General features: G+C 56.6%; 1 protein-coding gene across 3 annotated transcripts; it reads right to left on the reverse strand.

Moving 5' to 3' along the window:
• Positions 1 to 320: 320 nt before the first annotated feature.
• NADSYN1 (NAD synthetase 1) lies at positions 321 to 26971 on the reverse strand. 3 transcript variants are annotated; one of them, XM_068976802.1, is made up of 21 exons: positions 26781 to 26971; positions 25702 to 25762; positions 23536 to 23652; positions 19550 to 19603; positions 19048 to 19137; positions 16730 to 16781; positions 15702 to 15790; positions 15330 to 15447; positions 14433 to 14564; positions 10178 to 10248; positions 9229 to 9345; positions 8550 to 8598; positions 7673 to 7775; positions 7038 to 7206; positions 5451 to 5586; positions 4576 to 4682; positions 3895 to 4026; positions 3481 to 3550; positions 3080 to 3208; positions 2313 to 2489; positions 321 to 529 (listed from the first exon to the last, which is right to left on the reverse strand). In XM_068976802.1, the coding sequence occupies exons 1-21, from the start codon at positions 26863 to 26865 to the stop codon at positions 479 to 481; spliced, it is 2109 nt and encodes a 702-aa protein (XP_068832903.1). In that variant the 5' UTR covers positions 26866 to 26971; the 3' UTR covers positions 321 to 478. The 3 variants fall into 3 exon arrangements, with proteins under 3 accessions (XP_068832903.1, XP_068832901.1, XP_068832900.1); XM_068976800.1 differs by having other exon boundaries at positions 9229 to 9348; XM_068976799.1 differs by having other exon boundaries at positions 9229 to 9353; positions 10178 to 10252.
• Positions 26972 to 27921: the final 950 nt, after the last annotated feature.

Below are 27921 nucleotides of genomic sequence, written 5' to 3' on the forward strand. Positions count from 1 at the left end.
AACAGGAACAGACACAGAGAACAGACTTGCGGGAGCCCGCGGGGTGCAGCCCGGGGGAGGTTGCAGTGGGAGGCTGGGGTCGGCAGACGTCGACTTCCACATGTGTTCTCAGAACGGATGACCAACGAGGCCCTACGGCACAGCACCGAGAACTGCGTTTGATATCCTACGATCTCCTCTAAATAGAAAATAATATATATATATTTTTTTATGAAAATAATATTTTAAAAGAGATGAAAGTATGCAGATATATATAAAACGGAATCACTTAGCTGTCCAGCAGTAATGAACGCAACACTGTAAACTGACAATATGTATTTCAATTAAAACTTCAAGCAAAATCGCATCCCCTTTCTTTCAGCCTTTTTAAAAATGGAACTAGACTGTACGGCTCCCTCTCCTTGAAATACGTCAGACAGGGCTCCACTCCCGCTCTTGGTTGCTGGCAGGCGGGGAGCCCTCCGCACAGGGCCCAGCCTCAGTCCACGCCGTCTAGCTCCTGCCGCTGTCTCCCCTCCAGCTGGAGGACCTGGAAGAGCAGACGCGGTGTCACCACGAGGGCCCAAGAGCCACGCTGTTGAAACGCACCGGTCTACCCCAAAAAGCGTCACAGTCACAGGACTGAAAAAGCAGGTCTGCAGACTGCATCTGCAGGGGAAGGAGACCTGGGGGGGATCCCGAGCCAGGAAGGACGGGTGCTGGCCGGGGGTGGGGGTGGGGACAGGGGTCACTGCGGGGCTAGAAGGTCACAGCAAGCCCATCTTCCCCGAGCTGTGTTTGCCTGCACGTGCGGGTCTTCCAGCTGCGGTCTCTGAAGCCCACGCCTGAGTGCACCTCGGCTGGAGCCAAGCCCCGCCCCTCACTAGTTCTTTGTGGGGGGTGGGGGCGCCCATGGCACTGTGGGGTGCTCAGCAGCATCTCTGGACTCTGCTGGATGTGGGGGTGCAGACCTCACCCCAGGCGGGATGACGCCCCTGGAGGAGGGTCACGGCCACGCAGGGTTGCTTGGCTCCCATCTCAGTTTGCACATCACCTCCTCGTGGACGCTCCCTTCTGCCCCACCCTGCGGTCCTCCAGCTCAACACAGCTCTTATTGTAAGAGGAAAGAACCTTTGGGATTTATTACAATTTATCACTAAAGCAGGGGTCCCCAACCCCCGGGCCATAGACGGGCACCAGTCCACGGCCTGCTGGGAACAGGCTGCACAGCAGGAGCTGAGCGGTGGGTGGGTGAGCGAGCGAAGCTTCGTCTGGCCCCCATCACTCACGTAACTGCCTGAACCATCTCCCCCGCCCCTCACCCCTGGGAAAACTGTCTTTCGTGAAACTGGTCCCTGGTGCTGAAAAGGCTGGGGACCACTGCCCTAAAGAGATGGTGCCTATTATACGTAAAGGTCATCTCTGGGAACCCTGTCTCCCAGGTAAGGAGCGCCAAGCTGAAATACCTTTGTTTAATTCACAGGAAACACAGACCCACCTGTGAGTGACCGCAAGGGAGGAGGAATGAGCCCGTCCCCCCACAAGCCAACAGGACCCAGCAAGTGTTTGACTTTGCTCCCCGACTCTTAGTATAAAAGGAGCCTGGATTCTAACTCAGGCAAGATGGTTCTTTGGGACATGAGTCCCCCACCTTCTTGGTCTACTGGCTTTCCTAGTAAAGTCGCTATTCCTTGTTTCAGCAACTCCTCTCTCGATTCACTGTCAGGCATCAAGCAGGACGAGCGTGGACTTGGCCACATTATCACCATTTATCACTTTCACGGATCCTGTGTTCACTCATTGGCCGTCTTTCTCCTCCCATCACCTTCACTGGGGAGGGGCTGCCTCGCACTTGCCTCCATCACAGAAAAGGCAAGGACCTAGACTTGCCTATTAAACGGATTTTGTGTCTCCTTCCTTCAATCTACTATTAATCAGTAAGGAAAAACAGACGGTTCAGACAATGCGAAGCCAGTTGGATGCCCCAGTAATCTAGAAATCACAGTGGTTGGTCACACACTGACTGTGTGATGGAGCTGCTAAGTTTAGCATTCTCAGTACAGCCCAAAACAGCACATGCCAAGCTCTGATGGACCTGAAGCATCCTGGACACTTGGCAGAAAGCAGGACAATAAAAAAAATGCCACCATGTACATTAGCCATGTACAGGGAAGCCTGGTGTGCTGCAGTCCTTGGGGTCACGAAGAGTCGGACACGACTGAGCGACTGAACATTAAAAAGCTTTTCAGTCCTTTGTGGAGATGAGCAGGTGGAGGAAACGAGCTCCCTCGACAGGTGTTTAAGACAGAGAGACACCATTTCCCCCAGTTCACCTGGTTTTCGATGCAGCGGAACTGCCAGGGCCAGCGGGTGTTGTACAGAAATGGCCGCAGGTCGAACCTGTTGTCGTCTGGGCTGTAGCTCTCGGCGTGGTACGCGGGGGTCAGTGTGGTCATCTTGTGTCTGTTCATGGAATACTTGGAGAAAAACCGCTTCACTTTGTCAGCCACCTGGGAGGCAAGGGGCACACAGGGCCTGGTGTTAGCAAAGCCAGGAAGCCCCCACGCTGGCGTTCTCAGCAGCATCGCACAGGCCAGTTAACAGCTCCCCCCAGCACACGCAGAGCGCTGCCTTGGGACTTCCTCAAAGGCAGGAGTGGACCGATGCTGGTGCCTGGGCTAAAGCAACGAACTAGAGCTGTAAGGATGGGGGTTCCTGACTCCAGCATCCTGGAAACTGCATCAGGAGACCTGGGCAGGGTCCCAGGAAGATGCATTCCTATTTCGTGAAGCTTCCAGATGGTTCTGCAAGGACTGCCCTGTCTATGGGCTTCAGCCCTAATGAGCCTGACAACTAGGAGAAAAGAAGCCATATTGTTCACCCTCTGCACCCCAAAGAGGGGAGGAGCTTGCGTGCTGTGACGGGGTCCAGCCCCACTCAGATAAGCTCAGCCAGGGCCGGGGGAGGGCTAAGAATGGGGCCTTGGTTCCTTACGGACTGCTCTCCCCCTAAAGTCATATGGTGGTCACCTGCTTTGGAGCGAAACCCACCCACAAGGTGACCTCGCCCGCCGGCTCCCCGCGGACGCCGGGCGCCTCACCTGCCGGGGCGAGCAGGTGTCCTTCCACATGTCGAGGAGTTTGCAGAACATGCTGTAGGGACCCGTCTTGGCGATCTTCCGGAGCCTCCCATAGACGGACAGCTCCGTGTACGTCATCTCCATGTCTTCCTGGGGACGAAAGAGATATGCCTCACGAGCGACAGCAGGTCAGCGCTGGGGGGACAGCCTGAAACCTCTGCTGGAGACGGACCCAAGCACCCCACCCCCACCTCCTCCCGGCTCCAACCTCGAGAGACCCGAATCGAACATCAGAGGTCAGCAACGGGTGACACTAAGCCCTGGACTCCCAGCCGGGGCCCCAGTGACGAAGCACGGTTGCTCGGGAGCCCCAGAGTGGGGAGGTGGCAGAGGAAGTGCGGTGACAGAGCCATCAGGGTTACCTCGTCGGTCTGGGACACCCGTCCGTGGGCCAAGGGCTCCAGCTCAGCTGTGGCTGGTGCTGCCAGGATGCTGCGGTCAGGACACACAGAGATCGGTCACAACAGCAAATAGGGTGTTAGCGCGACAGACACCACGCAAGTGTGGAGACAGGGCAAGTGCCGACTTTCCAGCCTCTTGAGGGGCAGAGGGCGGCAGCGGCCACCAGATCTGGCCACAGCCAGGGTGGCAGCGATGGGAAGGAAGCAGGTACCTGGTCTCGGGGCCCGGGTGCCCTTGGAGGCCGGACAGCTTCCATCAGGCGATGGGTGCTACGGAAGGTAGCTGAGGGGGGCCAGAGTGGCCAGGGCTGTGCTGAGAAGACGCGTACCCGGCGGCCCAGGGGCACAGCCGTGGCCTCGGGGGTGCACACGCACCTCTGCAGGGCGGGAAGCTGGAAGCGCTCCACGCAGAGCTGGACGAAGGCTCTCAGGTCCGTCTTGCTGATCCCGCCGATGGGGTTGATGTCCGCGCTGGAGCAGTCGTACTTGGTCAGGTAGCCGAGTAGGCTGCAGCCAGAGAAAGGACAGGCGGTTTCGAGGCAGCAGACCTGGGAGCTGCAGACCCCGAGAACCCGGGGGCCTGGCCATCTGGCCCCTGGGAGCCGGGACACACTTTCTTCCGGGACCCTGGAGCCAAAGCTCGGCAGACTCAAGGGTCTCGGAGAAGTCTGATGTGCTGGGGCAGTCTGGGGAAGGGGCAGGTGCTGCGGATGGCCGAGGAGGGGTATCTAGCAAGCCAGAGGGGACACAGTTTGGGGGATGAGTCCCAAGGCAGCACTCGAGTGGGGCTCCTTCAACCAACTCCAAGGTGGGTGTAAGGTTACTCCCTGTCCTGTTAAACAGATGGCTGATGGTACAAACAGGGCCCAGTCTATGGGCAAGGGTCAGGATTTCCAGGCCAGAAGAGATGGCCATTTTCATCTGACCTCTGTGCCTCTTCCACCCCTCAGCTGCTCCCAAAGGTGCATCCAGAGCAGACGCAGAGGGAGCGGGGCACAGACCCTCAGGAGTGGCCTGGTGGAGCGGGGTCTCCTCCAGGCTGGGGGCCACACACACCTCTCGTCCACGTTGGCGGACCCGAGCACAAGAAGCCCGCCAGGGGCGCCGCGAGACCAGAGGCTCAGCTGAGCGAAGAGGTAGGCGACGACCATCCTGACCCGCGCCTGGCCCACAGGAGGGTGCGTCACCGTGCCGGCCGGGGCTGGGGGGCGCGTGCTAACACCACCTCCCCGCACCTCGGAGAGCAGGAACGCTTAAGTGATGCGGCCAGAGAGTCCCGGAGCCCCTGGGCCCTCCCCCGAGGGGCTCCTGCACTCACCAGGGAGGGACCAGGGCCTGAGATGAGAGCTGGGCAGTGGGGAGACTGAGCTGCAAGGCCAGTGGGAGAGACCTCGGCCACTGTGGCCAGTCCCTGCACCCCCAGGGAAGGCCACCAGCAACCCCAGGAAGGAGACGGAGACAGGGTAGACCCCAGCAGACGCAGCCCACGCCCCCTCTCCTTGCATGGACCACCCAGGGTCCAGCTCCCCTGTAGCCAATCCCCGAAGACGCAGAAGACACACAAACTTGGACACACTCATACCTCGTGCTCACAGACTCTCATGCTGATGCACACTCACACACACAGTCACGTGCTTGCATCCCCACACACTCACGCACAGTCTCAGATGCCCCGCCCCCTTGCTCTCGCACACTTACTTATTCTTGTGCACACACCTGTGCACACTCTCACCCTCGTACCCCCCCCCCCCCGCACCTCTCACGCACACACATGCAGAGCCCCATCCTCGTCCACGCGGCTGCACGCTCTGCGTCTCTAAGAGGCGGGCTGCTTGTGGACCCCCGCGCCGGCCGCCCCTGGGTTCCCTGTGGTCCCTGCGTGCGGGCAAGGCGCCTGCGGTCCCTGCGTGCGGACAAGGTGCGGGGCGCACCTGGACGTTCTGCAGAGCCAGGTTCTCCCGGTCACTCCCTCCGTGAACCGCAAACCGAGGGCTCGCACCCGTCACCAGGCTGAAGAGGCCCACGAGGGCCTTGACCACCGGGTCGATGTGGAGGCCGATGTGGTGGCTGGAAGGAGAACGGGCGGGCGTGCAGACAGTGAAACACACACATGGGGCACGGAGCTCGCCATATTCGAGGGCCCCATCCAGCGGCACTGAGGACATTCACGATGTGCCGCCGCCACCTCCAGCTCCAGAGCCTTCCATCAGCCTAGGAGGAGACCTGTGCCCACAAGGGTCCCTCCCCAACCCCCTGCTCTTCCAGCCCCTGGTAACCACGGACACCCTTTCTCTGTGTGTGTGTGCACACGTGCTCCGTCGTGTCTGATTCTTTGTGACCCCAAGGACCGTAGCCTGGCCAGGCTCCTCTGTCCACGGAATTTTCCAGGAAAAAATACTGGAGTGGGTTGCCGTTTCCTTCTCCAGGGGATCTTCCCAACCCAAGGATCGAACCTGCATCCCTTCCGTCTCCCGCACTGGCAGGCGGGTTCGTCACCAGTGAGCCAGCAGGGAAGCCCTGAGATTGGCCTGTTCTGGACATTTCATGGAAATGGGATCACACAGTATCTGTCCCTTCGTGTCTGGCTTCTTTCACTGAACCTAATGCTTCCGGGTTCACGCAGGCAGTAGCCTGTGTCAGCACTTCCTCCCTTTTTAAGGCTGAGAAGCACCCCTGTGCGCGAACAGACCACATCGTGTTTCTCTTCTCAACTGCTGATGACGTGTGAGCTGTGACTATGCTGTGTGGACACGAATGTGTGAATACTTGCTCATTTCTTTGCTTTCAATCCCTTTGGCATCTAGGAGCAGGATTGCGGGGTGGGGGCAGCTTCCAGCTGAGCTCTGCTTACAGAATGGGCAGCTCCTTATTTTTCCTTTGGAGGCAGAACAGATGGAACGTTCTGAACGGAACCAAGTCTCCCTGAACAGAAAGACGCCACTCCCCGCCTTCCACCGTGCCTGTGTCTGGTACAGTGGCCCCTGAGGGAGGCAGAGGAGGGCGGGTGGCCGCACCCCCGGAGCAGCGAGGGGCTCCGTGCTCCCACCGAGTGCGTCAGCCCACTCCTGGGAAGGACTTAGGGGAAGGGGGCGATCTCAGGCACGGAGAAGATCTGGAGTAAAGCTGATGGGAAACCGCATCATCAGCAGCTGAGCAGAGAAACACCTCGCCTCTGGGGTGCTCTGCTGCTGCTGCTGCTAAGTCGCTTCAGTCGTGTCCGACTCTGTGCGACCCCAGAGACGGCAGCCCACCAGGCTCTACCATCCCTGGGATTCTCCAGACAAGAATACTGGAGTGGGTTGCCATTTCCTTCTCCAATGCATGAAAGTGAAAAGTCAAAGTGAAGTCGCTCAGTCGTGTCTGAGCGACCCCGTGAACTGCAGCCCACCAGGCTCCTCCGTCCATGGGATTTTCCAGGCAAGAGTACTGGAGTGCTCAGTGACCCACAAATGGGGTCTCGGGGGGAGCTTTCTGCGGTCCCTGCCAGCTGGCTGGGCCCTATTCCAGGGACCAGCTACCTTCCAATCTGCTGGGCCAGCTCTCGGGCCCTGTCGCAGGTCTCCTGGGAGGAGTTCTCGCTGGCCATGTAGCAGGTGGTCAGAACGCGGCCGCAGAGCTCCTGGGGGTCCTGAGGGGTGTAGCTGGGCTGGTTCACAATGGTTCGGACGTCAGCCAGCACCTCCAGATCTGAAACCCGTGGGACAGAGGGCATGGATGTGTGTCGGGCGCCTGCACCACCCGGTCCCTCTCTACCGCCCAGTCCCTCTCTACCGCCCAGCAGTCTTGCCGGATGGCACCACAGTGCCTGTTTCTCAGCTGCGGACGCTTCGGGAATGGCCAACATCGCCCCTCACGGCGGCAGGGTGTGAACCTGGGCTGGCCTGACCCCAGGGTCCTGTTGTTTCATCCCAGTCAGGCTGCCAACACACAGCAGCAGCAGGTACCCTGTGGGTTTGCCGGACCCGGCCTCGAGGGCCCGAGGCCCTGGAAGGGACTTTAGTGGCCTTGCTGTGCCCGGGCCCTGGGACTTGGGGTGATGCTGGAACGTCTGAGCATGCCCCCACCACAATGCTGGGTTAGCTGGGTTTGCCCCTCTGCTCCACCCGCAAGCTGAGCCCCCCCGGGACCTGCTTGGGCCCCAGCTGTCACCTACTTCCACGCTTCACAGCCTCGCAGACCTGGAGACACATGGAGTAGGCCAGGCAGGCAGTGGCCGCGCTGTCCACCCCGCCGCTCAGGGGAAGGAAGAACCCCGCCTGCAACAGGCCAACCGGATGGCGGCGTGAGCGAAGCCTCGCGCACAGCAGCGAGCCCAGCTCCTCCAGCAAAAACGAGCGCCCACAAAGCGCCCTCCCCCGGGGGAGGAGAAGGGAGCCCTGCACATTCCACAAAGCGAAGGGAGCGCCACCGTGGAGGGCCCAAGGCTGTGTCTCCGCCGGGAGTTACGGATGCGCGCAGTCACACCACTAGGCAGGAAGTCTTGTAGCTCGGGGTCATCAGACAGGACCCCACAGACGGAGCCAAACCTCAGTGCGACCTCGGCCAGGGTAGCCGAGGCTCCTGACTGAGGCAGAGTCAGGACATGTTTGCATTAAGAAACACCCGTCAGGGCTTCTCGGGGGATCCAGTAGTTAAGAATCTGTCACGCAACACAAGGGACCCTGGTTCGATCCCTGGTCTGGGCGGATTCCACCTGCCGCAGAGCAACTAAGCCCGTGTGCCGCAACTACTGAGCTCACACTCGAGAGCCCAAGAGCCGCAATGACTGCAGCCTGCATGCCTCGAGCCCCAGCTCCATGTCAAGAGAAGCTGCCACAGTGAGAAGCGCGTGCACGCAACCGGAGAGCTGCCCCCACTCATGGCAGCTAAAGAGAGCCTGTGCGCAGCAACAAAGGCCCACCACAGTCAGAAAGCAAACTAAATAAATAAATCTCCAAAAAAAAAAAAGTCACCGGCATGCCACAGAGTCAAACACAAACCCAGCGCAGAAGGATTAAAGGGGGCTGGCCAGATCCCCCCCGACGTCTTACCTGTCGGCTGCGTCTTAGGAAGTCCCAGAGCCAGCACGCGGGTCCCAGGCTGGGGAACGGTGGGAAGCATGAGGTTGGCAAGCCGCTGCCCTGGTTCGCAGCTCACCTGGGGGCAGGTGCCCAGGTGGACACAGGGCCGGTGAGCGGCGCCAGCACGCTGTCCCCGGCTGCTGTCAGCCTTTCGAGGGGATGAGTGCTTCTGAAGCCTCAGAGCAGCCCCCGGAGGTAGGTGCTCTCATTGCTCCCGTGGGGGAAATGGAGACACAGAAAAGCAGGCACGCTGTCTCCATGCCCGAGGGCCCAGGGCAAGGTGGGCAGGGCTGGGCGTGGGGCCCGCGGTCTAGTTACAGCGTCGACTGCAGGCCCTGGAGGCCAGGGCGCAAGGCCCCCAAGCGGCCACTCGGCAGTACAGCAGGGGATGGAGGGAGTGTCCTGGGAAGGACAGTGTGTCGGTCGGTCAGTCGTGTCCGCCTCTTTGCAACCCCGCGGACTGTAGCCCGCCAGGCTCCTCTGTCCATGAGACTGTCCAGGCAAGAAGGAGTGGGTTGCCATGCCCTTCTCCAGGGGATCTTCCCGACCAGGGAGCGGACCCCAGTCTCCCACATTGCAGGTGGATTCTTTACCATCTGAGCCCCCAGACTCTCCTCTACCCCTCTCCCCTGCACACCAACAGCCCCACCTGATCTCCTCGGCGGGACTGTGGTATTTCCACTCGATGGGCTCAGACACAGGCTCCAGCAGGTCCTCGTGGCAGGAGAGGGCGAAATCCACCTTCACGCGGGGGTAGGGGCTCACCCTGCTGGCCTGGGAAGGGTACTCCCTGAGGGCCTGAACCCATACAGGTCCCCAGGATGACTGTAGGGGTATGCTACACAGCTCAGAATCCCGGTGGGGACCCTTCACAGCCACCAGGGTGGCCAGGACACGGATGGATGTAGCAAACGCTGGTGGGATGTGGGGAACTGGAGCCCTCATGCAGTGCTGGGGGGACGTGAGACGGAGCAGTGACTGAGGACGGTCGGCAGGACCTCCCACAGTTAAACAGAGAATCACCACAGGACCCCACAGGCCAGTCCCAGGTAGATCACGGAAGACCCGCAAACATGCCCTCACAGACGCCTGGCACATGCCCACAGCAGCACCGTTCCTCATGGCCAGAGCAGAAACGGTCCAAATGTCCTCTGACGGGTGAATGGACGCACAGCGTGTGGGCTACCCGGGCAGCCATACAGAGGATGGAGAACACCCGCCTCAGCACGGATGCGCCACAAAACACTATGCTCAGGGAAAGGAGGCAGTTGCAAAAGGCCACATATTATGATTCCACTTATATGAAACGTCCAGAATTGGCAAATCCATAGTCAACGCAGACCGGGGTTGCCAGGGGCCCTGGGGGAGGTGAACGGGGAGTGACAACTTGTGGGTCCAGGTTTCTTTCAGGAGATAAGAACATTCTGACCCTGATGGTGGTGATGCTGCTCAGCTCCACAAATATACTAAAGACCAATGCATCTTGCGCTGAGGTCAGTGAATTATAGGGTATGGGAATGACATTTCAACGAAGCTATTGTTAAAAAAATGTCTCTGTCTTTGATGAGCATCCTATGGGTGTGTTTATAATCGCTTACCGCCAGGTTTCGAGATGAAATCTCTGCCCTGTAGCTTCTGATGTCCTCCAAATCCAACGTGGCAGTGAGGACTTCCTAGAGAAGGGAGTTTCCAATAAAAATCATGGTTTCCTATTTTTTTTCCCCTCACGTATCTGTTTTCACAAGTATGCCACATTATACACAATGAGTCCCACCTTCTGAGGCAGGGACTAGGGGCCTGGGGAGAGGGGAGCACCAATGCTGGGGCCCACCCATAGCCCTTCCCTCTTGTCATTGCCACCAGAACTTCTACTGAATTGACACACCTTCTGATAAAGCACAATAAATGTCTGCTGGGGGCTTTTGAGAAAGTTTCTTAAAAAGACACAGGGCGAGTAAGGGCCCTCTTTCTGCCTTTGAATGTGGTTGTATGAAGATGGGATGGCTGGAGCTGCTGCAGCCATCCTGTGACCATGAGGCGACTGACAATGGTGCCTACACAGAGGAAGGCCCAGCTGGAGAGACAGAGGGATGGAGCCAGAGCCCCGGCAATCATCACACAAGGGTCCCCGCCCAGATGTGCTGCGTGTATTCTAGGACATGACGCCTCATTGCCTTTGAGTCCAGGTGAGATGGAGGCTCTGCCACGTGCAACCAATAGCAGAAAATAGAAAAGTTTTAACTCAGAGATAGTACTCCTTTCTTTATGAAAAAAAAGTCCTACAGATCATACTACTAGGATATCATCCCACACGCGCCGGCGGAGGACAGCAGGAACTACTTCTGAGGGGGACGCAGGGCGGCCGGGCCCCTGCTCCCGCTGCTGGCTGTGGGCAGCCGTCTATGCCAACACCGAGCCTAACGCAAGATAGAAACGTCTGTGGAGAGACAGAGAACAGAGAACTCCCACGTCCGCTAGTTCTTCTGTCATTTCCCAAGTGCTGCTCACCGAAGCCACCAGGCTGCTCCTGATGAAGCCACAGAAACTGGGAAGACCCCAGAGGAGTGAGTCCTTCCTGAGAGGAAGGCCCCAGTCCACTTTTCCTGGAACTAGGTTAGCTTCACACAAAGGCGGGGTCGAGGCCATGAGAAGCACGTGCCCTCGAGAAGCTCCACAGACCAAAGAGGTGGCAGAACTGAAGGGCACTGCCCCCACCCCAAGGCAGTGATGCCACCTCCACCAGGAACAGTCAAATCAGAGAACTCTGGTTCAAGGGTCCCCTGGGGGGTGTGGGGCAACGGTCCCCAGGTCATAGTGTGGCAAACAATTGCCCAGGTTCTTGCTGAAATGGGGGCTCCCAGGGGGCCTGGAAGCTGCAGCCACCTGCACACCTGCTCATCCAGGTACAGGTGGTCCCCGAAACTCGCTGCCAGTCAGTCCCGCCACAAGGTGCCGCACCGAGGCGTGTCCGGAGCAGACAAGCACTGGCCGTCTACATGGACTTCACCTTCTCCTCCAGAGGCCTTCCGTCTTAATCAAGGTTACCACCGAACAGCAGGAGGCCTCTGGGGACCCCGCCACCTGGAAGGCAACGTCTGGGGACCATGCTCATTCCCACCGGGAAGGCAGGATCAGGGTCCCCATGGTCCGGGGACCATTTGCAGGGAGGCGGCTTCTTCCAGCTGCTAGGGCCAGACTGCCAACCCCTGGGCTTCGCTCTGAGCAAGAAATACCATGAATTCATTCCAAGGCTCCTTTCCTCAGTCCATTCTCAAACCGAAGTTTGACTTCTTAACTCTCCTTGCCGACAACCCCAGTGAGACCGCACGAGTACGTAAAACAACAGGTGAAGAAATTGCATCAGAGGGCTCTGGAGAAATCCTTATTCAGACACCCGCTTGTCTTGCTCTGGCAGAGAAAGCCCCAGAAAACTTTTCTTCTCCTGCTACTACCTGCTTCTGTGAACAAGCATTTCCAACAGTTGTTTCTAAAAACCCCGAAAAGACAAGATGAGAGATACCGTGTGAAGCCGGTACTGGCCGCCTCAGCCCAGTCAAGGCGACTCTTTCTGGCAGAACCGAAAGTTACTTTGTGCTCCGTTTGCAGGTTTGGAATTGATTCCCATTTGGGGGCAATAACAGTCATTTTCTTTCTTGGACGCTTAAAAAACTCTCGAGAGCCACACAATTCTCTTTGCTGTTGTTCAGTCGCTAAGTTGTGTCCAACTCTTTGCGACCCCATGGACTGCAGCACGCCAGGCTTCCATGTCCTTCACCATCTCCTGGAATTTGCTCAAACTCAGGTCCACTGAGTCGGTGATGCTATCTAACCACATCATCTTCTGTCATCCCCTTCTCCTCCTGCCCTCAATCTTTCCCAGCATCAGGGTCTTTTCCAATGAGTTGGCTCTTCACATCAGGTGGCCAAAATAGCTTCAGCTTCAGCTTCAGGCTTTCCAATGAATACTCAGGGTTGATTTCCTTTAGGATTGACTGGTTTAATCTCCTTGCTGTCCAAGGGACTCTCAAAAATCTTCTCCAGTGCCACAATTTGAAAGCATCAATTCTGTGGCACCTAGCCTTCCTTATGGTCCAGCTCTCACTATGACCCATCTGTCTTGAGTGGCCCTGCACAGCATGGTTCATAGCTTCATTGAGTTATGGGAGCCCCTCCACCATGACAAGGCTGTGATCCATGAAGGGGACACAGTTCTTTACAAGGAGCTTTTCATCTTGTCTTATTCTCTCTGTGAAGGAAACTAACATCCAATCACATGGGAAGGCTCTACACCCATGTTAATATGTGTCTTTAGAAGCAGACGGCTGTGGTTTTCATATTTGTGGCCCCAGTGAAGTCATGATCCCATGGGGGGACGTGTCCCCCATCCCCTGAGCTGGTTATCAGTTCAGTGAGACCAGAGGAGCCCCCGGAATGGGGCCTCCCTACCAAGGAGGGCGGGGCAGGTCTCCAGCCCTGCTTCCGGAACCGGGGTGGTGTGGGGAGGCAGGGCCCACAAGCAGCATGTGTTGCCTTGTTGCTGCAGCTTAGTCGCTCAGTCGTGTCTGACTTTTTGTGACCCCGTGGACTGCAGCACACCAGGCCTTCCTGTCCTTCACCATCTCCCACAGCTTGCTCAGACTCATGTTCATTGAGTTGGTGATGCCATCCAACCATCTTGTCCCCTGTCATCCCCTTTTCTACCTGCCTTCAATCCTTCCCAGCATCAGGGTCTTTAGTCGGCTCTTCACATCAGGTGGCCAAAGGATTGGAGCTTCAGCTTCAGTATCAGTCCTTTCAGTGAATATTCAGGACTGATTTCCTTTAGGATGGACTGGTTGGATCTCCTTGCAGTCCAAGGGGCTCTCAAGAATCTTCTCCAACACTCAGCTAGAAAGCATCAATTCTTCGGTGCTCAGCTTTCTTTATACTCCAACTCTCACATCCACACATGACCACTGGAAAAGCCACAGCTTCGACTAGATGGACCTTTGCTGGCAAAGCGCTGCTTTTTAATATGCTGTCTAGGTTGGTCATAGCTTTTCTTCCAAGGAGTAAATGTCTTTTAATTTCATGGCTGCAGTCACCATCTGCAGTGATTTTGAAGCCCCCAAAAATAAATTCTCTCACTGTTTCCATTTTCCCCCCTTCTATTTGCCATGAAGTGATGGGACTGGATGCCATGATCTTCGTTTTCTGAATGTTGAGCTTTAAGCCAACTTTTTCACCCTCCTCTTTCACTTTTAAGAGGCTCTTTAGTTCCTCTTCACTTTCTGCCATCAGGGTGGTGTCATCTGCATATCTGAGGTTATTGATATTTCTCCCGGCAATCTTGATTCTAGCTTGTGTTGCCTTGACCTCTGGGGAAAACCCTCTGAGGGCCCACCTGCAAGGCTCTTCCCTGCTCTGCTCCTCCCAAATGACCCCCTTATCTCTGGACCCCGTGAGGTGTCTGCTTATTCCTGGGACCGGCTCCAGCTCCCCGCCAGCCGTGGGATTCTTCCCACAAGCCCATCCCATCCTCCCTGGAGCCAGGGGCCACCCACGCTTTGGTCACTACCAAGTCCCCTCTCCCACAGCTCTGGGCCTCTCCTTCAGCTCCCCTGCAGCCTCGCAGGGACCTCCAGGGCGTGCAGGGCTTACAGCCCGCCATGAACCCATCCCTTCGCTGTGTTGGGGTGTCCCCATAACCTCAGGGTAGGAAACCCTCACCCCACCAAGGAGGTGAAGAGGAAGCAATCAAAACCCACAGGATCCCTCCCAGGGCGGGCACATCAGGTCCCGGGTTACGGGGAGAGCAGAGAACACAGCCTCTGAATGAGAGGCCCTCCCGCCATTGCTCAGGCCGGCTCATACCACATCATCCAGAGAGAACTGGGACCCCTGGGCAAAGATGCTGCCGTTCATGGCTATGAGAGCACAGCCGTCATAGTACAGCCGGTCCCCATCACAGCCCTTCTGATTGGCCAGCAAGTAGATCCCGCCGTTCTGGAAAACACAGGGGACAGCAGTGGTCAGCTCTGATCCCCGACCTACCTTCACCCTCTGCCGGCCCAAACGTGAAGCTTCAGGCCTCCAGCCCTGCAACTCTGCTGTACTAAAATCAGTGCCGCAACTCCAGCCAATAAAACACACGCCTCCAGGGAAGTCCCCGCAGCTATGACGCCCTCGGCCTTGCAAGGCACCAGGCATCACACAGAGCGTCTACTCTCACCCCCAACAACCCTCCGAGGCAGGCGCTGCCACCTCCCCCAGAAGGGAGGAGAGACGGAACTTTGGGGAAGACAACTCGCTGGATTACGAAGCTGAGATTCTGCCCCCGGAAAGAGCAGACACGGCCCCTGGGGCCACGCTGTCTGCAAGAGTGGCAGACTCGTGGGCATTCCCCGTGCCCGGCTGTGGTGCCAATGGGATCCTGATTCCCGGTCACTTGTCCTGAGACCACTGTGATGGTTGAGAGCCCCAGAGCTGCACGGCTGGGGTGTGAGGCCAGGGGCCACTTGACGGTCACATGCTGGGTGCCCTGCTCCAGAGAGCAGAGGTGGCAACAGCACCCGCCTCATAGGGTGCTTCCCACCATTAAATGAGGTCATGGACGTGGGGCCCGGGAGAGGGAGCCACAGGGCCTGGTCAGCCACAGCCGGACCCAGGAGGAGCGCCGAGCAGCCTTGCGCTCAGGCCTCGCCCTGCACTGGGCGCCGGGGTCCCACCTGCGTGAGACAGACACGCGCCAGCGTCCCCGCCGCCACCCACCTTGCTGGTCGCCATAGTCACCAGGTCCACCCGGGCGTGGGCTTTGCGCAGCACGTGGTGGCTGCCCGAGGCGTTGGTGAAGATCTCCACGCCGTCCAGGCCCATGTCCACGTGCGGGCTGCGGGTGGAGGGGTCGGAGAGAAGAGACTCGTGTCCCAGCCCGCCCACCCAGCCCCGCAGCTCCTGGGGTGTCTTCCCTGCCCCGGGCTGAGATGTCAGGGGGCCAAGAGAAGAGACTCATGTCCCCAGCCTGCCCACCCAGCCCCGCAGCTCCTGGGGTGTCTTCCCTGCCCCAAGCTGAGACGCCAAGATGGCTGCAAACCCCCAGCCCCCTAGGCCCTGCAAGGATGGGGGTCAGGGGGCAGGGCTGACCTGTGGGGCGTCCAGAGCTCCTCACAGACCTCACTCCCGATGCAGGTGTCCCGCGTGGAGAGGACAGCATCCCCAAAGGGCACAGTTTCCTGGGGGCGGGGACCAGAGCTCGTGAGGGCCCCTGGCTATCCCGTCTGGGCCACGTGCTGAGCCGGGACTCCAGAGGCCACAGCAGGACTCGCAGGAAGGCCGCCATTTTGCTTCAAGCCCTAACGAATACCGCCCCGCAGCCCCGCCGCCCCGCCACCCCCGCCGGGACCATTCCCAGCCCAGGGCCAGCGGGCGTCTCCTCTGCGGACCAAAGAGCCCTGGCCACACCCTTCACCAGCCGAGAGCCCAGCTCTGAGCTGCCATGACCTTGACTGTGGCCGTAACCGACTGTGACTCGGCTCATGAAGCTTCTGGGGCCCAGAAGGCCGCCAGCATCTGCTGCGTCGGTTTCCGGATGCTCTTCCGACATCGTCTGTGCTCTGGGGGTCCCGTGCCCACGCAAGGAACGACCCAACTGAGCCCGACAAAGTTCCCTCCAGCCGACAGGTCGCCCAGCTCCCGCGCGGCAGGCCTGGGCCAGGACTCAGGCTCCTGTTTCTCCAGGAGCCTCACTCATGGCCCCTGGAGGGGTGCGGCTGCCGGGGTGGGGGGGCGGTGGGGATGGGTCTGGGGCGTCGCTGGGTTGAACGTGTGCTGAGAGGGTCACACGGGCGTGGAACTCGCCTTGTCCACATCTCTTGGGGACCAAGTTTCAGCTGTGCTCCTATTTCAATTGCTCAGGAGAACTCAGCCCTGGAGGCCTGGGGTCTTGGTCAGATTCCCTGACGGCTGTGTGTGTGAGCTCAGCTCCTTTCATCGCCAAGGGCAGGAACCGGGGGAAGCCCGCCCTTTTCTGTTCTGAGGCCTCAGCTCACGGACACAGCGCTCACCCTGGACCCTGAGCCAGCTGTCCACGGACCACCTGCCTCAAAACCCTGACCATGGGGGCAGGGCTGGAATCTTGGCCCCACCCTCGAGTCTTCTTCCCCAAGACTCACCTGCTTCGTCAGGTCCTGTAACATCCGGGGGAGAAAATACTCCTCTGTTTGCCTGGAAAGGAAACCACCACAGACCTGAGTAGGACCATCTCGGGGAAAATGCAGAATGGTACCCAGAGGCAGAGTAAAGCTCAGACTGACAGTGCGGAGCCCGTGAGCTGGCCAAGGAACTGTCAAGTTTTGACACACGCTGCTGAGACCAATTTACGGGAACAAGGGAAGAGCAAGGCGACTGCATGAGGCTTCCGGGACACGGAACACCCAGGCACCTGGGGGCTCCCTCACTGGCCCTGCTTGCCCCACGCTTTCATTACGCCCTCTGAGAGGCACGTCAAGGGAACTGTCCGAGAAGGAGACACGCCTCCCCACAGAGAAATGCAGCTGGAATTTCTGATCAAAATTCTTCAACCAGAAAGATCGCACTGCATGAAGCCAGCACGCAGAGACAAACCTATAGCATCACTGAAACAATCGATCAACATTCCGAATCGTGTACAACGGACAGAGTCCAGCACACAGCTTCTGCACAAGCCATCCCAGAAAGTGAAACTGTCAGTCACTCATTCCTGTCCGACTCTTTGCCCCTCCACGGACTGTAGCCCACCAGGCTCCTGTGTCCATCGAATTCTCCAGGCATGAATACTGGAGTGGGTAGCCATTCCCTTCTCCAGGGGATCTTCCCAACCCAGGGATCAAACCCAGGTCTCCTGCATTGGCAGGTGGATTCTTTACCGTCTGAGCCCACAGGGAAGCCCGAGCCACCCCCCAGGTCTACCCTAACAGGCAGAATTCAAATACTAGATGGTTTCCAAATCTGACCTCAAGTGGGCTGTTACCAGATGTAGTACCACGAAGACACTGAATTAACTAGATTTCTTTCGCTTTCCCAGAATTCATAAGAACCTCCTGGGAGATTTCAGTGACTTTTATTTCAGTAAATTTTTTGATAAAGATTTTTTTTTAATGTGGACCATTTTTAAAGTCTTTACTGAATTTGTTACAACATGGCTTCTGTTTCATGGTTTGGTTTTTCAGCCCTGAGGTATGTGGGATCTTAGGTGGCCAACTAAGGATCGAACCCCTGTCCCCTGCACTGGAAGATGAAGTCTTAACCACTGGGCCACCAGGGACAACCCTGAACTAAAATTTAAAAGCAGAAACATTGCGGGGATGATGCCGTCTCGCCCTGACCAATGAAGGGAGCAGACACTCAGACGCCGTCTGACCCCCGAGCTGCCTTGGCATCCCACGATGAGCACTCAGTTCACCATGGGTAGCTTTGTTCACGGTGATGTTGCTGTATCACAATCCCTTTTCAAGGGACAGCCGCCCAAAGTTTCTCCCTTCTTCCTCACCTCCCCCCTCAATTCACACATGAGAAGAATGTATACGGGGCCTCCCTGGTGCCTCGGTGGTAAAGAATCTGTCTGCCAGTGCAGGAGACACGGGTTTGATCCCCGATCCGGGAAGATCACACATGCCGCAGAGCAGCTAAGCCCGCGCTCCACAACCACTTAGCCTGTGCCCTGGAGCCATGCGCTGCAGCTACTGAGCCCCGTGTGCCCCAGAGCCCGCGCTCTGCCGCAGGAGAAGCCAGCACAGTGAGGAGCACCCCCCCCGCCCTGGTATCACAACTAGACAGCAGCCCCCGCTGGCCACAAACAGAGAAGAGACCACACAGCAACAAAGACCCAAGAATAAACACACCCCATTTGTGAAACAGAATGGGTCCAGACGTATGCCTGAACCATTTTGCTGCTCAGAAGAAATTAACACAACGTTGTAAATCAACTACATGTCAATAAATTGTTTAAAAATCACGTTAAAGATTCCATTGGCAAAGCGGCAACAGTGAAAAAAAAAAAACAGCGATAACTGTAAGAAGAACACAGGGCAGGCAAACAGGGACGATCCTGTCCCAGGGGACGCTTGGCAACGTCTGGGGACGTCGTAGACTGACACAGGGATGCAGACGTATCCGCCAGCGGAGGCCAGGGATGCGACTGCAGGCCTTCCACGCACAGGACGCCCCCACGACAAGACCGAGCCGGCCCCAAGGCAACAGGGCTGGAGTAGGGAAACCCTGATCTGTAGGGTCACGCGTAGAAAGACGGATGATGGGTGGTTGATGACTGAGCGTTTTATGTGGTGTCTGATAAACTAGCTACAAGTTAATCAGCAGCGTCAGGCAGCCGTCACTAAATGACAGGTCCCATGTGGGGCAGGGACGCTGGCCCGAATCTCTGTCTATCTCCCCCACGAATCCTAGGAGCGGTCGCCATCCGGGCTCCTGGACCACGGCGCGGGCAGTGACTCACCGGCTCCTGGACCACGGCGTGAACCAGCGCAGCTCACGGTAGTTGCCCTCATTCGCCAAGGCCATCTTGGGTCTGATGAGCAGGATCTTCCTACAGACAGGGGAACAAGGCCGCTCCTGAGGTGAACATGCCCCACATGACACGGAGCAGCCGCGAGCCTGTCCACCCTGACCGTCGATGGGGACAGAGCAGCTAAGACCCGGAGGGTGGGCACTGGCCAGCAACTGATGCCGAGGGTCTGCAAGGGGACATTATTACAAGGTCGCCCTCCCAGGACTGACCTCCTGGCCACAGAGCTGTGTGTCCCCAAACTCCACCCATTGTTCCTGATGTCTGAAGGTGTCAGTGGTGACAGAGCCCGGAAGAAGCAGGGCCGCCTGAGGCGTCTGCCCGCCAGGTACCCCACCCCATGAAGGTAGTTCCAGAAGAAGCCACGGTCCCCAGGGACCAAGCTCCGAGCCTGGGGGAAAAGGGGGTCGCGCTGCCCCCGGCGGTCACCCACCTGTTGAGGAATATCACCCTGCAGTTATAGCGGACGTTTCGGTGCATCACGGGCCTGCAGAGAGAGGGCACGCGCGTCTACAAAGAGCAGAGCCCCACGTCGGCTTTAACGTGAAGCTTCTCCAGGTCCTCTATGAGAGTCAGAAGGCTCCTCTGTGGCTTCTCAAATGAAAGTGAACAACAAACCCGAGTGTTTCCGCCACGGCACAGACTCTAAATGGGAGACTCTTCTAAATCCAGCGCAAAGTCCCTCCCACTCAGGGCTTGTCCTCTCCTTCCAGAAGGTTCACAGACCATTGAGTGGCCGCCTCCCTCCTTCTGCTCGCATCGCTGAGGCCATGTCACCTGTCCACCCCCTGCTGGCCTCAGGGACTTGCCCCTGCACGTCCCCAATTTTCCTCCACGGCATCTCTCCTGACTGAGCCCCCCCACCAAGAAGGCAGGCAAGGGGACCGGCCCGGGAGGCCAGGGCAGGGGCAGGGGATGGAGAGCGCTGGACAGATCTGCTCGCCTCTCTGGACCCCTCAGGACAAACACCCTCCCAGATCACCTGGAACCTTCCTCCTCTGCAGCGGAGGGGCCAGTGCTCCAGAGGCCAGGGCACTCTGCTGGCCTCCAGCTGGGGCAGCACCGGGCGGGGATGGCAGAGCCCAGCTCAGGGTGAGAGTGCAGGAGCTCAGGGCGGAAGGCATCAGGCAACCGGGGAGGAGGGCCTTAAGGATTGATCATGAAATAAAAAATAATAAGGCCCAAGCCCAGGGGCAAGAGTAAAGATGGTGGGGGTGCAAGAGGAGATGAGAGCATCCGTAAGCAGTGGGGCTGTCAAGGCAGGTGGCCGGCCGGGTTCCAGTCCCGCTTCGCACTGGCTGAGCCGAGCGGCCCCAGTTCCTCCTCTTGGAGCATTTTAAGGAGCAGGATGCAGGCGGGCTGCCGAGGCCGGGGCTCGGCACACGGAAACCACCAGCCAGCACTCCCACCGTTACGGTTTCCACTCCTCCCAGGCGAAACCAAAACCTCACTGCGTTCACATTCATACAAAAACCTGTTCAGGGCAGGAGGTGAACATCTTTTAAACGAAAAAGAAACCCTCGGTGAATATCTGACTTCCAGCGGCAGTAAGCCTCTCAGACAAAAACAAACAAAAACCACAACAAGAAAGATTTAAAGCTCAAAACGTAAAATTAAATAGCAAACAACAGACAAGGAAATGTATTTTTATCCTATATGGGGACAGCTCGATATCTTTCATATATAAAGAACTCTTAATAAATCAGACACAAACACTTCAATTGCTGGCAAAAGAACAAGCAAGAGTGTGTCACAGATGCTGAAAAACAAATAGAAAAGTTCGATTTCATAAATCATGACAACAAAGAAATATGGTAGCTTTTTAAAGAAAAGTTATTGCTGACTCTAAGATTTTCTCTATTTCGTTTTTTAAGTTTTCTTTATTGTGAGCTGGCCCTCTGTGAGCAGTGCTAAGGGTAACACACCTCTAGCCACAGAAAGCTGGGAGGAGACTCAGTGTCCATCTCTTTTGAATAAGACAGTTCTAGACGGTGAGTATCAGGGACGTCATGGTATAACCGTTGTTTTGCTCAGTGGCACATACAGATCCAGGTAAATGCTGGATTTCAAAACAAAAATTTCTTTTAAAACATGTTTCCTCATTAAGTGGCACCAGGTCTTAGTGGCGGCACTTGGGGCCTTTGGTCTTCATTGTAGAGCACAGGACCTTTCTTCAGTGGCGTGAGTCACTTCAGTCGTGTCTGACCCTGCAACCCCATGGACTGCAGCCCACCAGGCTTCTCTGTCCATGAAATTCTCCAGGCAGGAATACTGGAGTGGGTTGTCTTGCGAATTCTTAGTTTCAGTGTGGGGGACCTAGTTCCCTCACCAGGAAGGAAACCTGGCCCCCTCCACCATCTGTATTGGGAGTGCGGAGTCTTAGCCACTGGACCACTAGGAAAATCCCAGAAAAACATTTTAAAATATGATTGTTAATATTTTAAGGGCAAAAAAGTAGACAAATTAAAGTCAGATTACAAAGTCAAGGCCAGAAGAGGAGAACAGGCAAAGAGAAGAAACAAAAGACAAGAAAGAAAGAGGCCACGGCGACCAGAACACTCAGTAAAGGCAGGAATCCGTCCAAGCGGTGGGCCGAGGGAAGACCCCCACTGACGCCCCCATCCTGATTCCCGGGACCCGAGCACATGTCACCTCACGTGGCAAAAGGGACCCTGCTGACGCCATTAAGCTTCAGATCCTGAGACCAGAGATTACCCCAGACTCCCCAGGGCCCTCATGGGAACCACAGGGGCCCTTATACGAGGGAGAAGGGCGCTCGGAGGACTTGTGACAACAGGGGGAGGGGCTGCGGTGATGTGACCTCTGGCTGTGAGGATGGAGGGGGCGGCCGCGAGCTGAGGACTGCGGGCGAGCCTGGATGCTGGGCTTTAACAGGAAGACCGACTCTCCTCCAAGAGCCTCCAGAAGCAACCAGCCCCACTGACCCAGTTAGACTCGCGACCTCCAGAACCACAAGACAGCAAAGTTGTGCGGTTCTGTGTTTTGCATGTGTGGCGAGCTGTCACCACAGCACAACAGGACACAAACATGGCCCACATATCAAGAATTATAACAAATGTGAACACACTGGGCTAAAACGCCCTCTATTCACTGGTTAAGAGAGAGCCTGCTACACAGATGTCACAGCAGGTTGAAGTGTAGAACACAGGCAAGGCTGAGGAAAAAGAAAGCAAACTCGGCTACATTCACACCACGTAACACAGAACAGAGACGCAAGCAGAAGCAACAAAGCCTGCCAGTGGGCTTGGTTACACAACGTTGGTCACAGACACACTCTAGAAAAGAATAATCCTAGGCCAGAGTCCAGCCCACGTGACCTGCACTCGGGGATCCACACCATAGGGACCTGCAGGCAGACCTCATTTTATTGCAGTTTTGCTTCATTGTGCTTCGCAGATATTGAATTTTTTACAAATTGAAGGTCTGTGGCAACCCTGCGTTGAGCAGGTCTATTGGTGCCATTTTCCCAACAGCTGTTGCTCACTTCCAGTCTCTCGGTCACATTTTGATAATTCTCATGGTATTTCAAACCCTCCATCGGCAAAAAGATGATAGCTCGTTGGAGGCTGAGAGGATAGGATTTTTTAGCAATAAAGTTTTTTTTAAAGAAAGCATGTATGCATATTTTTAGATAGAACGGTAAAATGTAAACGTGACTTTTATATGTACTGGAAACCTCCTCCCTCAAATTGGTGTGACTTGCTTTATTTCTATATTTGGCTTTACTGCAGTGGTGCGGAACTGAGCATGCAAGGTCTCCGAGGACTGCCTGTAGGCCTTGGGCCTACATACGGAAGCGGCACCATATGGACCGCCACTGTGTATGCCTACCCCTACAAACCTACACTCATGCATCGACACCCTCTGGAGCCAGATGGCCTGTGTGACCATCTGGAATGACACGTGCGCATGCATGCTCAGTCAGTCGCTCAGCCGTGTCTGACTCTGTGCGACCCCGTGGACTGTAGCTCACAGGCTCCTCTGTCCATGCGGGTTTTCCAGGCAAGAACACTGGAATGGGTTGCCATGCCCTCCTCCAGGGGATCTTCCCGACCCAGGGGTCGAACCCATGTCTCTTACGTGTCCTGCACTGGCAGGCGGGTTCTTTCCCACGAGCGCCACCTGGGAAGCCCAGAGTGACAGGGAACCATCCCCAAACTTACTACTAAGTAAGGAAAATGCGATACACGAGGCTGGGGGACCCTGAGCTCCGACTCGTGCAAAGCAAGTCCTACGTGCACAGTAACATAAAAAATCTCCCCAAAGCTGCCTCCACCTGGGGAGTTAGTGGTCTGCAGGGCCAGGCAGGGAGCAGATGCCACATCCCCGAAGTAGGGACGGCTTCAGACACAGCAGGCCCTGGAACGGACCCTTCTCCCACGCCCACACCGCACTTACATCCCCACGTCGCAGATGATATCCTGAGTGACTGGAGACTCCAAAAGGGCTGCCAGGACCTGGAGCGAATGCAGGAGGGTGTCCGACTCATAATAATGATCCCAACAGCCGTAGCCACTGCAGAGGGAGGGCGAGAACAATGAGTGCCCGGGTCACAGCAGGTGGGCGCGGGGTAGGGATGGGGCAGGGGCCTGGGGCCAGGCCAGGGTGACTGCGCACCCGTATCTTTACAAAGCCTCCCAGGAGTGTCTATTGTGCAACCAGAGTTAAGACTCACTGCTACAAAAAAGAAGAAAAGAGATGCATTGTATTGGAAATTAATGGACTGGGCCCTGTCTGTTGCTCCTAGTTCTCAGTTACTATGAGAAATTCTCTGTCATGTCAAAAACTGTCTGCCCTTGGATTCTTTTTAACCTTCAACGTGGCCCAAATTACACTAATCTACAAGAAAAGGATGCAAGAGAGACAAAGCTGGACCCAGAGAAGAACATTCTTCAGGCAAAGGGGCCGTGAACAACCACTCAAGTGCCACTTACACAGCTACATGACTTCCTTGCGGTTCACTTGAGCTTACAGCAGGCTGAATGGTGTCCCCAAAAGAGACGTGTCTATGTCTTAACCTCCAGAACTCGGGGCACGCATGTGCATGCTCAGTCGTGTCAAAATCTTTGTAGCCCCATGGACTGTCGCCCACCAGGCTCCTCTATCCACGGGATTCTCCAGGCAAGAATACTGGAACAGGTTGCAATTTCCTTCTCCAGGTGATCTTCCCGATCCAGGGACTGAACTTGCGTCTCCTGCACTGACAGGCAGATTCTTTACCACTGAGCCACCTGGGAAGCCCTTAGAACATGTAGATGTGACCTCATCTGGAAAAAGTGTCTTTAGAGATGTGAGTAAGTGAAAGATCTGGAGATGAGATGATCCTGGCCTATCCGGGTGGGCCCTAAATCCAGTGAGAAGTGTCCTTACATGAAGGAAAGCAGCGGAGAAGAGGGAGGGGCTGCGGCTAGAGGGGCGCAGTCATGAGACGAGGAGCGGAGAGTCAGGAGTTGGAAGAGGCAGCAAGGACCCTCCCCTGGAGCCTCGGAGGAGGCAGGACCCTACCCACACCTTGATTTTGGACTTCAGGCCTTCTGAACTGTGAGAGAATGAATTTCTGCTGTTTTAAACCATCCAGTTTGTGAAACCATAGTATAACAGCCCCTGAAAAAAACTAATACAATGCTCAATGAGGTCCCAACATGGGCAGACTGGGTTGAGAGTAATTTTTCAGTGCGGGGGTCCCAGTAATGATGTGTAGAGTATTTGTAAACTACTTTTTTTTATAAAAAATATTTATCTATTTATATATTTGACTGTGCAGGGTCTTAGTTGCGGCATGTGCAATCTTTTGTTGCACCTTGCAGGCTCTAGAGCAAGTGGGCTCAGTAGCTGTGGCACAGGCTTAGTTGCCCTGAGGTATGTGGGATCTTAGTTCCCCAACCAAGTATCGAACCCACATCCCCTGCCTTGAAGGGCAGATTCTTAACCACTGGACCACCAGGGAAGTCCCTGTAAACTACTTTTAAATCTTCAAAAAGTCCTTCGCACTCACTACATAGCAGAAGTGATGTTAAAATGCCAAGCAATCTTTGTTGACACGAACACTAACCTCCAAACTGGCCTTTGCCATTCTTAATGCCTGGAGGAGCATTCCTCTGAGCCTCTGGTTCTGATGAGGAGGAGAGTCTGGTTCTTAGATGAAAATGAAGTCAAGGAGATGCCCTGTGTGGGATCCAGACCTGGGATATCCTTTCCTCTCCAAGGATAAACTCCTGCTCAGAGGCTGTCACTCCCTCAGCTCCTAGGCCACGTGTGAGACTAAACACCAATGCAAGGCCAGAAATCCAGCCAGCTTTGGACATCGGCCCTGGACTGGGAAAAGTCAGCCTCTCTATGAGCTCCTGTGTTACTCAACGTAGGGATCCAGGATCACCCAGGCCGGCTGGCCTGCTCTTGCTGAAGGGCATCAAGCAGGCCCACTCACGGGGCTTCTTCTCCTAGCTGGGCCTGCGTGTCCAGCTCTCAGTCCTGGCCTCTCCTTCCTTGCCCTTTCAGCTGCAGGGAGCTGATGCAGAGGCCTCCACCTGCCCACCCTAGGGTGTCTGTGTGCTCTGCTCTCACCAGATTTCCAGTTCTGGTCCAAGCCTGTATCTTGCTCCTCTGTGTTTGGCAATTTCAATACCTACATGCACAGAGACAGAGAGAAAGAGAGGCAATTTCAGCACCTACAACTGGTCCAAGGGAGGCAGATTCAATCTTCTGCTGCTGCTGGTGTCATAAAAAGCCAAAGGGCATCTCCCAGCCCCTGCTGACACCGGCAGGAAATGAGACAGAGGCGGGGCCTGCAGGGCTGACCCTTAGCACCAAGGAGGGCAGGGGTGGGGCTGCGGGAGCCACACACTGGTAGCTCATTAACAATCAGACAGAGAGGACTCTGTGCAAGGAGAAGGCAGCTCCTGAAGGCACTGGTGACAGGTACCATCTGCCTCTGGGTTTGAGCAGCAGCTTCCAGATGCAGTCTGGGGAGGAGAGGCCAGCTGAGTGGATACACAATTCTGGCCACCCGAGATGACCTCTCATCAACTAGATTTGCTCTGAGCTCTGACGAGGTGAGAGCAGGTTGACAATGAAAAAATAAAAGGAAGAAGGTCTGAGGCACACGGCTGATATGACACCCTCACCTGAATCACCCTGTTTTTACTGTGGTTGGTGGCCCTGCTGCAGGAAGCACCTGAGGATGGCCAGCCTGCAGACCGCCCAGGGCAGCCCCACTGCAGGTGTAGAGGTCAACGGTGTAAACTTCCACTCTCAAAGGTGAGCTGGTGCAGGTGAAAACTGTTCACGGACCCCGTCAGACACACACAACGACCACACCTGGTCTCTAAGCTGGTGGCCTCACCCCTGTTCCACTTCCCTCTCTGGATCGGGTTCAGGTCTATAAATGCCACACGGGACCCCAAAGAAACCTGAGGACCAGCTCACCAGCCTGCTCATCTCCACCTCCAGGACCAGACTTCTCTTACCATGTGTACATACCACATGCCCCAGGCACTGAACCCACCCCCATGCCCGACCTCACTCAGGATCCCAATACCCATGGCCGCGAGTTTCTGCAGAGCAAGGCTGCGTATGCATCACAGCAAATCTGGGCGACCAGAGCTGACCTTCGCCTGTCTACCCCACGCCCACCCTAGACTCACTTTTTAAAATCCTTTGCAAATTGCCCTCAAAGTCCAGGGCCCACTGGTTGAGCGCACAGGTGGCCACGGTCACCTTCCGCCCCATCCTGGCTGCAGACGCCTGGGCAAAAAAGCCGGCAGGTTAGTGGGGCTTTGTGTCCTAGGGACAGAGGCCGCGGCTCGGGTCCTTCCGGGTTGTCCCGCTGCGTCAGTCCAGGGACAGGACCGCAAAGCTGCAGCGTCTCGCCCCGCCCCCTGATGGCCCCGCCCCACCCTGATGGCCCGGTCCCTCAGGGCTGGACTTCAGAGGCGATGGCGACAGGCCCCGCCCCCCGACCGCCCCGCCCCGTCCTGAGTCGCCCCGCCCCGCTGGCGAAGCGAGGCCGGCACAGGACCTCTGAGCGGGCGACACCAGGCCCCGCCCCGCCCGGCGCGAAGCTCCTCGCCGCGCCTGCGCGCGGGGAGGCCCGCCGAGCGGCCTGGGGCCCGAGAGGATCCAGCAGCGGTACCTTTGCTGGCGCCGCCCCCTGACCCAGACCCAGGCAGGTGGGACCGTCTCCGAGTTCTGGAACGCAGGTGGAGGGGCCGGCCGGCCCGCGTGCCCCCATCCATTTAATTCCACACAACCCCGCAAACTGCGTCTTAACCGGCCTGTACGAGTCCCCCGCCCCACATCACGTGACGTTCCGTTCGGTATTGCTGCACTTCGGCACTGCACTGTATTTATCGGTTCATCACCGACTGGGCATTTAAGTAAGCAGCCCCGTGCCAGCGCACGCGCGCTTGAACAGACACGCACTGCTGCTTCCGTTCCCACGTTCATCTCCTTGGAGGGCACCTGTAGTGTCTTTGTATCTACGGGTGCCAGTTTCCCCTGGGGCTGCAGCTACCTGCGTCTCCGCAGACGCCTGACCTGGGTTATGCATATGTGCAACTTTACTAAATGTTGCCCAATTTCCTCTCTGTGGCGTTTGAACCTGTTCACTACCAGTAGCTTTTCAGGTTTTGTTTTCACATTTCACCCTTTAGTCCCCTCAGGGTAGGAATTCATTCCCCACCCCCCTGTATGAATAAGCAGCTGGCTGGCCATCTTTGATAGAAGAGGCACCCTTTTCTCCCGGTTTGCAATGCTGCCTCTCCTAAACATACACATGTTTACATT

Source organism: Capricornis sumatraensis, chromosome 8 (genome assembly GCF_032405125.1).
Source record: "Capricornis sumatraensis isolate serow.1 chromosome 8, serow.2, whole genome shotgun sequence".
Lineage (NCBI taxonomy): Eukaryota > Metazoa > Chordata > Mammalia > Artiodactyla > Bovidae > Capricornis > Capricornis sumatraensis.